The sequence below is a fragment of the Thermobia domestica genome, chromosome 12, assembly GCF_964235325.1.
Source record: "Thermobia domestica chromosome 12, izTheDome1.hap1.1, whole genome shotgun sequence".
NCBI lineage: Eukaryota > Metazoa > Arthropoda > Insecta > Zygentoma > Lepismatidae > Thermobia > Thermobia domestica.
In genome coordinates this window covers 203,234,527-203,248,194 of record NC_137465.1, presented here as the reverse complement: position 1 = coordinate 203,248,194, position 13,668 = coordinate 203,234,527, and the positions used below count along the sequence as shown (strand labels likewise).

The 13,668-nt window shown below is 38.6% G+C and overlaps 1 protein-coding gene across 1 annotated transcript in view; it reads left to right on the top strand.

The window, feature by feature from the left end:
- Positions 1-12,353, top strand: part of LOC145666945 (fibroblast growth factor receptor-like 1) — a 90,005-nt gene extending 77,652 nt beyond the window's left edge. The window contains exons 8-11 of the mRNA XM_081734565.1: positions 31-187; positions 2,547-2,737; positions 7,120-7,291; positions 11,939-12,353. Coding sequence (XP_081590691.1) covers positions 31-187; positions 2,547-2,737; positions 7,120-7,291; positions 11,939-12,228 — 810 coding nt within the window. The 3' untranslated portion in view covers positions 12,229-12,353. The remainder of the gene's footprint in view (positions 1-30; positions 188-2,546; positions 2,738-7,119; positions 7,292-11,938) is intronic.
- Positions 12,354-13,668: the final 1,315 nt, after the last annotated feature.

Here is a 13,668-nt window from a genome sequence, read left to right as displayed (position 1 = left end):
TCTAATACCTATAAATTATTATTGTTTCAGGACGGAATCCCATTGAACTGCTCGCTGGTGTACAACCGCTACGGCCATTGTAAGAATGTTTACTTCATTCGAAATTTGACGGTCAACGATACAGGCACCTATACTTGTCTCAGCAAAAACTACACCAAGATAGCAGGATATTATCTGGAAGTCATAGGTGAGTCGCTGTTTTTCATGATTCCGTTATATAGGCTTCTGTACTATTTAACTGGTAAACATAATCAGATAATAACAAGATAATTTTGTATAGTCAGTAACTACAGGAAAGACTAATCCCCTAGCCACACTAGAATACCGCTTGTCGTGAGACTAACGAAGTCAAGCAGTGTCGGATATATATATATATATGACAAAAAAACGTCGTATATTAGCTACTACATTTTCTTTTAAATAACATATAACTCCGGTCAAAACTAAAAGATAAAAGATTGTTTCTGTTGTGCTCATTATTCATCATTAGAGCCCGGATTTATATGCAAAATGCATGTTTATAGTAACATGCAGAAACGTACGGAAAATATCTTTTTCTTTCCTACGGACCTGTAAGGATTCGTTTGATATGACTCATATGATAGCGCAAATAAGTGCATATTTTGAGTGAATTTCGAAGTGCATGCATATTTCGTAAACTTTACAGGATATTGCATATTTCCGAATGTTATTGCTGCATACTAGCATATCTTAGAGTACATCACAAGAAAGTAGGTTGTATTTAGAGTAAACTGAATCACTTTGTATATAAAAAGAAGAATAAAACGTTCTAGAATAAATGTAGAATAAAATGTTGCATAGAATGATAGAATAAAGTGTTGTATCCTAAATTAGTCCATCTGACTTGTATTGCACGTCTCTTCATCGCATAGCAGAAACAATCTGATGCCAATATCTAGAAATAGACGCGTTTGTACCAAATGTAAACAAAGTAGTTGTGAAAACTCCATCGCGCTTACATATCTTTCACGAAGTTGCGAAAACTGTTCCGCTACATCAGATACCAGTGTTAACTCAATGGGGCTCCTGGCTAGAAGCTGTGTCGTATTATGAAAATACCTTAAATCAAGTGAAGGCAGTTGTACACTCACTAAATCCCAATAATGCAGCTACTATATATGTATCACAAAAATGTTTCTGTACAAGTGGTAACACAACCACTCCCCAAGAATATGTGAAATTATGAGGCAGTTGGAATCCCATAACAATGCTTTGCAGCATTCACTCCTCCAGGCATTTGCAGTTGGGTGAATTATCGCAGACTTTGTCCAGTGAAACTCACGGTGTTGCGAAAATAGTCTCAGATAAACTTCGCCAAATATTAGGCAATAATCCCAGATAGAAAACAATCTGTAACATTGCAAATGAACTTAATCTTGAAAACAATTAATTGGAGGAGTGGTGTTGTTCACATGCACCAGTAACTTCTGCTGATGTAGAAAGGAACTTTTCGATCTACAAAACGTTACTGATAAACGCAGGGAGTTTACAAAAGAAAACGTAAGAAAGGCGTACACAGTTAATTACAACAGACGTCATTAAGGTAAGATATTTTTGTACGAAATTGAGATTTTACTTTCTTAGTGTATATTTCAGCGAATATGTTAAAATTTTTCATGCATATTTCAGTGCATATTTTTGATATTTTTCGTGTATATTTGCATACATATCTTGGAGTTGATTTGTGCATGGAAATCCGGACTCTACTCATCATGCAAATTCATTTCTTAAAATCGTAGTTCTGTGCCTAAATTACAGTGATATAAAAATGCTTAGTTTCTGGTTATTAATTGTTGATTGTATATTAGACTTTAAAACTCTGGGAATTCTCAAACATTTTATACTGAATCTTAAAGTTATTAGCATTTCATTTGAAGTAAGGCATGTTTACTTTTAAGCAATTCCATTATTTTTACTTATTTCAGCTTTAGTTTCAAATATGTTACAATAATTCCCTAAAAGCTAGAAAGGCAGAAAAACTACATTGTCGGGGTCACTAAGAAAATTAAAGGCTTTAAAGTAAGGCACACAAAAATTATTAAAAGAATTTAATATGAAAACGGTCTGACATCTAAAATAATATACTCATCAGTCATGCAAAATTCGCCAGAAACAGAAACAAAGCTAAAAAGGTGATTTGGAAGAGCTAAATGAAAAACTAACATTCTCCACAAAAATTTACTTTTTACCCCGAGCGTTAAAATGTGCAGAAACCTTATGTATGATTGTTTCTGGTGTCCTTCGTGTATGTGTAGATGCATTTAACTTTAGAGCGTTTGTTTAACCTAAAATTCATGCACCGTAGTTAAGTTTCATTCTGTAACTCTATCTTGTTGGGAAAATGTGAGTTTTGCGTGCTGATCTGGCCATGTTTATCGTTTTAAATGCTTTAGCCGAACACATTTTATCTATATTTTACATGTTGGAAACAAATTGTAATCTTTATGTAACAGATGTAGGCAAAGTACAGACATTAATGCATTGCCCTCTGAATCTGAATTAAGTGAAGTTTCGATTGTTTCCAGAGCGCCCGAAGGAGAAGCCAAAGCTGTTGGAGAACCATCCAGAGAACATAACAGTGATGTCTGGCTCCCCCGCCATCTTACGTTGTTTGGTAGAGAGCGAGTTGCCTCCAACGATCCAGTGGCTAAGACGCATCGATGACAATTCCTCCAACAGCAACTCATACATTGAATACAACGGCGAAATGTTCGAGGTAAGCATACACGCGTACTAAGGTAAATCTTATTGCCATTTACAGGGTGTTTCAAACAACATCGACAACGTTTGGGAGATGATTCCTGACAACAACATAGGACAAAATGTATATATGGACCAACTTGGGTGCACAAATGCTTCCTTTCGGAGTTATAGGCTGCCGAAAACATGAAAAAATTAACTTTAAAGGTCCACAGCTCCAAAACTATGGGATCTACCGTAGTCGGGCCAAGACTTCCCTTAGGAACTAGTATGTACCCTATCCAAATATTCATGTTTCAAAATACTGCAGTACTTCCGCAACAGTTTTTATAGAGGTAGTTGGTGAGCACTTCCGATTGTATGCCCATAGCCAAACTCCCTCTATAAAAATTGTTGCGTGAGCACTAAGGAAATTCAACAATGCATGCTTTAAATTGCTCGCTTGCACCACATCGTCCGGCTCGGCGGTGAAATAGAAGGGAGAAGAGAGGGTGTTTGTTTACATCTACAGTACAATGTTGCGGTAACGCCTTCTGTCAGGTCTATTTATCAATAGTGCGTGGAACTATTGGGCAACCATTGAAGTACAGAGCAATCTGCTAGCCGTTTTGCCAAATGTTGAACTACCGAACATGGTGGCTGCAAAACTTTTGAACTGTAGAGCGAGCCTTGTGTGCCAGGAAAGTACTCAAAAATGTCGAAATACTGGGCTTCTTGAAGTATCAAATGTTGAGCTACCGAGCGCGCCCTATATATATATATATATATATATATATATATATATATATATATATATACGAGGGCAATAAAAAATACCCTGAATTTTATTGCGGCTCTTTATTACTACAATATAAGTACATACTTGCTTAATCGCCTTTCAAGGAGGTACCTTCGGAACACATGCAAATGCATATATATTGGTGTCTATGAGGCCATTAGTCTTCACATTGGGATTACTAAGAGGCATATGAGAACCTAGAAAATAGATAATGTATGAGATTTAAATAATCTATAAATAGATTCTGCGATTTCTGACCTATCAGAACACCTTGGCATATCCAATCATAGCTGAAAGGAGGTCAACATTTCTACGAAAACGTCATCAGAAGTAGAAAATAATGTGTCTTATTAATCATATTAGGACCAGACATCCAGCATAAAAATTTGGATGAAGGAATCTCAACAAGAATTGTCATAGAGTTACAATAGCACAAAGCTCAGCTGCAAACTGAGTAAGTTGGAGTAGGATTCTCAATGCTCCACTGCAAGTAAAGAAAAGCTGGAGTCCCACAAAGCTCCACAACAAGCTAGGCAGAAAAGGAGAACCACGACACTCCACAGCAAGCTGGGTGCTTTGTGGATAGGAATATCTTAAAACTCCACTGCAAGCTAAGAGATGGTTAAGTTTCCAACAGAGCTTCACTGCAAGCTAAGTGGGAAATGAAACCTCAGAGCTCCGTTACAAGCTAACTGTGAAATGAAACCTCAGAGCTCCACTGCAAGTTAAGAGACTTGGGTTAGGGTAAGGCTCTTTTAGAGCTCCACTGAAAGCTAAGAGAAACGTTAAGTTCCCAACAGACCTACACTGCAAGTTTAGTGGGAAAGAAAACTTCAGAGCTTCACTGCAAGTTAAGAGAGGGCTTAAGTTCCCAACAAAGCTCCACTGCAAGTTAGGTGGGAAAGGAAACTTCAGAGCTCCATTGCAAGCTAAGAGAGGGCTTAAGTTCCCAACAAAGCTTCACTGTAAGTTAGGTGGGAAAGGAAACTTCAAAGCTCCACTGCAAGCTAAGAGAGGGCTTAAGTTCCCAAGAAAGTTCCACTGCAAGTTAGGTGGGAAAGGAAACTTCAGGGCTTCAATGCAAGCTAAGAAAGGACTTAAGTTCCCAACAAAGCTCCACTGCAAGTTAGGTGAGAAAGGAAACTTCAGAGCTCCATTGCAAGCTAAGAGAGGGCTTAAGTTCCCAACAAAGCTCCACTGCAAGTTAGGTGGGAAAGGAAACTTCAGAGCTCCATTGCAAGCTAAGAAAGGGCTTAAGTTCCCAACAAAGCTCCACTGCAAGTTAGGTGGGAAAGGAAACTTCAGCGCTCCACTGCAAGTTAAGAGAGGTATTAAGTTCCCAACAAAGCTCCACTGCAAGTTAGGTGGGAAAGGAAACTTCAGAGCTTCGCTGCAAGCTAAGAGAAGGCTTAAATTCCCAACAAAGCTCCACTGCAAGTTAGGTGGGAAAGGAAACTTCAGAGCTTCGCTGCAAGCTAAGAGAAGGCTTAAGTTCCCAACAAAGCTCCACTGCAAGTTAGGTGGGAAAGGAAACTTCAGAGCTCCGCTGCAAGCTAAGAGAAGGCTTAAATTCCCAACAAAGCTCCACTGCAAGTTAGGTGGGAAAGGAAACTTCAGAGCTTCGCTGCAAGCTAAGAGAAGGCTTAAATTCCCAACAAAGCTCCACTGCAAGTTAAGTGGGAAAGAAAACTTCAGAGCTCCACTGCAAGCTAAGAGGCTTGGGTTAGGATAAGTTTCTCTCAGAGCTCCACTCCAAGCCAAGGGAGAGAATTGACCAGCCGAAACTGATACTAGTTGTGATGATCCTCGGAATTTTGTAGCTTCTCCTGTGTAGGATGGCGCTGATGTTCCTCTTCCACCACATGATGATGGTGGCGCTGATTGCTCTTATCTGCTTCTCATAATGATTTGTAGTAAACACACGTAGTGTTTTTATAAATAAAAGCGCATGTTAACTGTTTATAAATAGAACCATGTGCGGAATATTAAAATATTTAGAAGCTACTGTTCTTCAGGTAAATTCCTACCCACTAAATTCCTAAAAGCTCCACTGCAAGTTAGGTGGGAAAGGAAACTTCAGAGCTCCATTGCAAGCTAAGAAAGGGCTTAAGTTCCCAACAAAGCTCCACTGCAAGTTAGGTGGGAAAGGAAACTTCAGCGCTCCACTGCAAGTTAAGAGAGGTATTAAGTTCCCAACAAAGCTCCACTGCAAGTTAGGTGGGAAAGGAAACTCAGAGCTTCGCTGCAAGCTAAGAGAAGGCTTAAATTCCCAACAAAGCTCCACTGCAAGTTAGGTGGGAAAGGAAACTTCAGAGCTTCGCTGCAAGCTAAGAGAAGGCTTAAGTTCCCAACAAAGCTCCACTGCAAGTTAGGTGGGAAAGGAAACTTCAGAGCTCCGCTGCAAGCTAAGAGAAGGCTTAAATTCCCAACAAAGCTCCACTGCAAGTTAGGTGGGAAAGGAAACTTCAGAGCTTCGCTGCAAGCTAAGAGAAGGCTTAAATTCCCAACAAAGCTCCACTGCAAGTTAAGTGGGAAAGAAAACTTCAGAGCTCCACTGCAAGCTAAGAGGCTTGGGTTAGGATAAGTTTCTCTCAGAGCTCCACTCCAAGCCAAGGGAGAGAATTGACCAGCCGAAACTGATACTAGTTGTGATGATCCTCGGAATTTTGTAGCTGCTCCTGTGTAGGATGGCGCTGATGTTCCTCTTCCACCACATGATGATGGTGGCGCTGATTGCTCTTATCTGCTTCTCATAATGATTTGTAGTAAACGCACGTAGTGTTTTTATAAATAAAAGCGCATGTTAACTGTTTATAAATAGAACCATGTGCGGAATATTAAAATATTTAGAAGCTACTGTTCTTCAGGTAAATTCCTACCCAATTATAGCAACAGGGGTTGGTTGCGGTAACAATGCTAGTACATCGTCATAATAAGAATTATCGGCCACATGAAATGGTTTATGGTTATTAATTTTAGACAAAGTGAGCCAGACTTTATCTGTATTAAAATATGTTCTAATCTGCTCGTAGTCAAAGTGATGACTCACTGTTAGAGTGCTCAATTCTAGTTAGCTTTCAGCCCAAACCATATAGTGGGTAACATTGTGCCCGTTGGTTTTCTCACGGTTGGTTTATTTCCTCCATATTCTTCATTACATCAAATTCTTCCATCATCTGACCCTTGTAGCCTACAGGGTATGATCGACAGACGTTAAAATAATGTCATTTCTGTTCTAATTTGATCATCCATTACGTAAATTTTGCCAAAAGAAATTATATGAGTGAGAATCAACTTTTTCCCGTCGACTGTGCAATTATTTTTAACATGCTGAATACGCACTTTGCAATGCATATTAGTAATAATAAATGTATTTTATTTTATTTAGATTATCATACCAGGCTCATGCTTCCCTCTTCTCTCAACTGGTAAGGGATTTGTCGAAAAAGTAACAAGAGTATTCGTGTAGTGTAAAATGAAAATTTTCAGAAGAAATTGATCAAGCCTCTCATATCCCCTGGGTACGGTCTTGAACAGTGCTACTGGTTAATCGTTAATGTTATGAAAGCATTGTTTCTAATATTATGTGTAAAAATCACCTAATTCTGTTACTGTTTCAGGTAATGAATTACAGTCAGCACGTAAGTTTAGAAGAAAACAAATATCTGAGCAAATTGAGGCTTCCGTTGACCCGAGGACAAGATTCAGGGTTTTATATCTGCCTGGCTGCAAGCTCTGCTGGATACACCTTCCGAGGAGCATATCTCACAGTCATAACATCTCCAGAAATACGTAAGTTCAAACCTACTCATAAACAGTGTCGTAGGCAAAGGAGGGTTTCCGGGTTGTAATTTTTCCTGGATAGTATGGAAACACAAATATATACGGTATATACGGGGAAGTATCAGAAACTAAGGTTACAATTCTAGAGTATCGTCTGTTATAGAAGAATCAGAAGTGTGCGGTAATTTTAATACATGGAGTTGGCAACTGTGCAGAGTTTCAGCCACCCACCATCTATGGTGCTAGTTGTGTGTAAACACAAATGTCGATTCGTTTGGAAAACTGGTCTCGCGAAGATATCCGCTCAGTTATTTGATTTTTGTGGGCGAAACATGTAACCACGGCTGAAATTCACCGGAATCTGGTAGAAGTTTACGGGGAGAATGTAATGTCTAGTGAGCATGCCGCAGAATAATGTCGAAGGCTTGCGGCTAGCAGAGAAAACGTCACCGGTGAGGAGCACAGTGATCGCCCTAGCAAAGCATCAACAGATTTGAACACAGCTCGCGTGGAAGAACTGATTCCGGACAACAGGAGGATAACGTTATGGCATATGATGACAGAATTGCTAGAAAAGGAGCACCTAGGAGGCCGTCTCTTTTCTTCAGACGAGGAAGTGAAACACTACGTAACAACGTGGCTGAAAACGAAAGGACAGGGCATTTACCAGGAGGGATTCTTCGAACTTATCCCACGATGCGACAAGTGCCTCTACCAATATGGAGACTATGTCGAAAAATAACCTAATGTATGAACCATCTTTTGGCTGTATTGGTTGTATAAAATAATTTAAAGACGTTTCACTGCAGCCTTTGTAACCTTACTTTCTGATCAGCCCTCGTATGATAAGTGTCGTGGAATGATACGAGCTTAACCCCCCTTGACGAAATTTTTGTACATATTCATAGGGAATTAATTTTATAGGGTGTATCAAAAGTTAGACGTCATAGGCCAACTGCGTTAAGAGTAAGAAAAATGGAACTAGAGAACGAGACGAAAGTTGTTAGAAATAAGTGTTTTTTCAGTCTAAAATTGTGGAAGTTCTCCAATGACACCAGACGGTCGTGCTCCAAGCACGCTCTGTTTAATAAAAAGCAACGTTACCAGTTAAGCAGACGGTCCCGTCGGGCCCTAACCATACCAACAGTACAGCATTCGTGGGAAACGGATTCCAGGTGTTCTGTGTTCCCTCACATAACAATGTGCATATTCCCTGTGCTTGGCCGCCAACTTTCGAGGGGCGTCAAAATCTGTCATTATTTAAAATAAATATTTCTTGTTGGAAACAGACTTCATGATGATGATAGTTAAATTTACAAAATTGACCTTCTATTTGAAGACTCCATTCATAAATCGTGTTTAGGTCGCATTAGTTTACGGTCACATGGACAGTCCTACAGCAAATGGTCAAACAAATCCCAGCATGAATTGCTTGGTTGTTGTCCAATATAAGAGCTCAATTCTCGAACAATAGCGAACACCTGTTCCACTTAGTTAGTTATCACAGTTTTGATATGAAAACTAGTCTTGTCTTTGTCACAAACAAGTTCCTTATCATTGAAGGTGGAAACAAGTTTTTTAAATATTTTTTTTTTAATTAGATGTAGAAGGAAAATCAACAAATAAAAGAAATTTTAAACTGATATATTGAGATTGAAGCCCGATATCGAATTCTATGAAAAAGATTCCTTTCTGTCCTCTGTTGGTGTGTTTGCTTTATGTTCCACTAAGATGATAGATTATTATTCAAAGAAAAAACAGACACAAGACATGGTATTTATAGTGTTTATGCTTTTCTGAGTGCCGGTGCTCTTTCCATTCCCATCGTTGTTCATAATGGGGTAGAAAACTCAAAATCGTGGCTTTTAAGATTTGGAGAGAGAGGCGGCAAATGATACCATTGCACAGGGCGGCAAATTGCCCAGGGCCATTTCTGTTCTTGTGTCGTTTTTACGTGTCCTTGCGTTGCGTTCGAACAGACTGCTAAACTGGAAATATAGATTTTTTTTTTATCTAAAATAGGACGCCTTAACCTGTGTGGAACCCAAATGGCTGATGCGATTGGAAATATTTCATCGTTTTTGACTGGAAATCACCTATTTCCAACAACTTTCTTCCCTTTTACATTTTTTTGTATCTTTACTCATAATGGAATTGATTTGTGACCCCGAACTTTTGATACATCCGGATATTATCGATGGTATTTAATGTATCAACCGTATAGAGATGAACATAACTTTGGCGTATAGTCGTATGTTCGAATTCCCTGCTCAATATAATTTTTAAATTATAACCTAATATCTTGAGGTAATTTGTCGTGACGAATTAAGAAGTAATGAAGTCTGGACTGGAAAGCCAGAACTAACAGTAGATAGGAAAAGCCAGTGCGACGGGGGAAATATTACTCTTAATAGGCCTATCATTAAAATTGTTACAAGCTTATCAATACAATGCAAGTTGGCTTGTCTCTATATAAGTTAATTAGCTTATAGTAAATTAGTTGCTACACGAAAAGACTTGGAGCAGCCGGGGCAACCATATCCCGACATGCAAATTACAGTAGAAGTCCAGGAAATGAATGGCAAATCAAGTAATTAGTAATAGGTAAGTTAAACATGAAATAAGCCAAACAAACAAGAACCAAGGCAAGTTTGCAGCAAACCATCTCTTTATTTGGATCTAACTGAAAACCAACTGCCCGGCTTAAATAAACCTTTTTATGTGCTTAATTCGGACCTAACTGAAAACCAACTGCCCGGTTTAAATAAACCTTTTATGTGTTAATTCGGACCTAACTGAAAACCAACTGCCCGGTTTAAATAAACCTTTTATGTGTTAATTCGGACCTAACTGAAAACCAACTGCCCGGCTTAAATAAACCTTTTATGTGCTTAATTCGGACCTAACTGAAACCAACTGCTCGACTTAAATCAACCTTTTATGTGTTAATTCGGACCTAACTGAAAACCAACGGTCCGGCGTAAATAAAGCTTTTATGTGCTGCAAAGCCAGAAAGCTCAGATACTAGTTCAAAGCATGCATAATGATTATAGTAAAGTTTTCCGGATACTAAACCAATTATTGTTTTCGCAGACTTCTCTTATAATCAAGAAACTTGGTAAAGTCCTTTGGGTAATGTTTAAATATTTAATGTTCTGGACATTGTTACGAAAAGCACAGGTTTCACTTTTGAAGCTTGTTTGATGAGTTCTTCTGTAGTAAAAATAATAATCTAAAGAGATTTTTAGAAACATAAACATTATGTGGTTGCTTTTGTCTTATTGGAGTTATTCATAAGTTCAATATTCATTCCTTAGAGCAGCGTTTCTCAAACTGATATCTGCGAACTACAAGTGGTTATCAAGATATGACCTTGTGTTTCTCCTAGATTGAACTTTTGTCGTAAACGACATAGATTGGATTGGATGGATTTGAGATTAGCGTCCATTTCAACAACGAGGCTATATGAGACGTGGGCCTACAACTTAATTTGGGATTCGGGCCATATCAGCTTCTGCCGGGAATCGGACCTGGATGTCCCACGCCAAAGGCAAGTACGCTAACCATATAGCGACAAGGAAACTTTAAAACGACATAGAAATAATATTCAAGTGAGTTGCACATTACACACTATAATTGAGAATCTTAAACAGCTTAGATTGTGCAAAATTTAAAATGTGTCGCAAAATTTAGAACGTAATAATCATGAAGCATTTAAGAATTAGTTGAAACCAATTTTCAGACAGACTGCACCAATCAACCCCTCCAATGGCAGCAACAATGTTCAAAACCAGTGGCGTATTTAGGGGAGTTCCGGGCTTAAGCCCTCCCGAAATCTTACTTACTATAGCAAAGTATATGAAATATCTTGCAGAATTTTCACATTTTTAGGCAAACCCCCCCCCCCTGAAAGTTAGCAAAGCCCCTCCCGAAACAAAATCGTAAATACGTCACTGTTCAAAACTAAAGTCAGTACTGTATAAAATCTTATAGGCTTACACGACTATAAGTTATATTCCGCCTTATGCAGAGTCGTTTTGACGTATGATTAGCGTCATGCTAAAGGCCTGACTACTGCAGGAAACATATGTTAGTCGAACTCTTTAGTATGACACTAATCACTCTGCATACGGCCCATTGTTATTAATAAAAGATCAAATAAGTGTGTCCAGTGGCGTACGCAGTGGGGTTTCGGGGTTTTAATCTCTCTTGAGCAAAGTATTATGCAAAGATAAAAGAGATAATGTACAAAGACCTGAAATTATATGAGCTTGGAAACTTGAACACTCCTTGACAAATTTCTGCGTACATCACTAAGTGTTACGGTGTTGGGGATGTTCAGTAAAGTGCCGTCAATCAGAAAAGGTTGAGAAATACTGGATTATACCATTTAATGAGATAAAGGTTGTACAAATTTGCTTTCGAAGAAAAGAAGAATAGGATGGTTCATAGATCATTCTAACTAATAAAAGTGGTTTCCACTTGAAAGAAATTTGAGAAACGCTGTATTATGGTATGGTATTGCGGAGAACTCAGAATGAGTGCTTTCATTTTGTAATGGAGAAGTAGTTACGTACCTAAATCCCTCAGAGTTTTATTTAGGTTTTCGGTTTTGTTCCTATAACCTTAAATGCATGTTTTCTTGTTTTTTTGCAGTATCGAGTGGTGGGACTAGCAACATCCCGTTGTCTTATTTGCTTCCGATTGTGTTGCTGTTCATACCGTTAATAATTGGCCTCTGTTACTTGCACCATCATCTGAACAGGAAGAAGGCCAACTGCAAGACAACGAAAGCAGAAATTGCCGCCAGAAGCCACAGAAAGACCAAGCGACAAGGAACTCCTGTTTATTCTCCTGTTCATAACCAGAAAAATGGCCGACCGCTCTCCTACAAGCTTGACCTCAAAATTTACCCTCACAAGTATGAAGAGCCTATCGTCAAATGACGCTTTGGACGCCTCCTTCCCTTAAACCCTCAAATACGCTTACTGTGATATAAAAATATTTATGTGTAAATACATGTATGTAAGTTGTATATTTTGTATGAATAAATGTTTGCTATATAAGTTAATTAGAATCTATATCCTTAGTCACCTTCAAGGTGTTCAAGTGGTTATATTTCTCGCTTTTGGACTGAAAGGAGCAATGGGAAATGGATCGATGTCTCGGCAGGATGTAACCGTCTAACTAAATGCGCCTATTCTGAATAACTAAACGAACATTTCTATTTACAATCGATTATGGGACACACATCATATCACAGACATAGAATACAGACAGCAAACCAATGATACCAACCTGAAACGTTATGAAATCCCACATCTAGAGACAGAAATTTCCTTTTTGGTCTTGAATTTCCCGCGTATTTCTCTCTCTCTCTCTCTCTCTCTCTCTCTCTTATGTTTCACAAATATCACATGTTTCGGACATTTCTGAATATCAGCTAAGCTTTATGTCTGTAGTAGTTTTTAGCAGACGGTTCTTCCAAATAAAACTTAACTAACACAGTTGTAATCAATGTTTAGTTTACTGATTTTCTGGAGGGGAAAGAACTTAGACTCTTGGCTAGCTCTTGGCAACTTAAAAATTGCAGTTCCCCTCATGCAGGAGAGATGAGAAATTCCTCTTCTCATGGACAACATTAAACTAAACCGAAATATTTTTTGCCTAATATCACGTTTCTGCTTGTAATGGTATGAACTGAACGATAATAAGTTTCTAATTTTTAATCTTCTACGAAATTATTATTATTATCATTACTATTATTATTCCTGAAGATTTGATGCTTCACGTATTGAAACATCCGAGTATACAAATATCTGAATATAATAAAACGTGTGGCATCGCTGATCAATCACCATCAAAATTCCTTAAGTAAATAAAAAAGTTGCCCGACGTGGATTCGATCCAAGAACCTCCAGCTTACTGGTGAAGCGCCTTGACCACTGAACCACGATCATTACAGTGTAAATGATTTGTCTTTAGTCCGGTTACGTTAGGTTTCTTTGCCTCCGCTTGCGAAGTTGTATGTTATTTTTCTTCGTTTCAAAAAGTTTTTCGTATTTCTTTTATGATGATATACGTGGGGCGTTCAATAAAGATGCGGCCTGACCCACTTGCAATTGAGAGAGTTTCTTGATCTTTTGCGAAAAGTTTACTCCTTCTCTACATAGCCACCACGCAAACTTACACACTTCTCCCACCGGTGCTTCAATGCATGTATACCATCCTTGTAAAATTGTGCAGGTTGCTCTGTGAAGCATGCTGATGTGGCAGAAATGAGGTCCGCAGTTGAAGAGAAACGTTTCCCCTAAGAAATATCTTCAGCGTGGGAAAGAGGAATAAGTCGGACGGTGCCAGATCAGGCGAGTACGGGGGATGCGGCA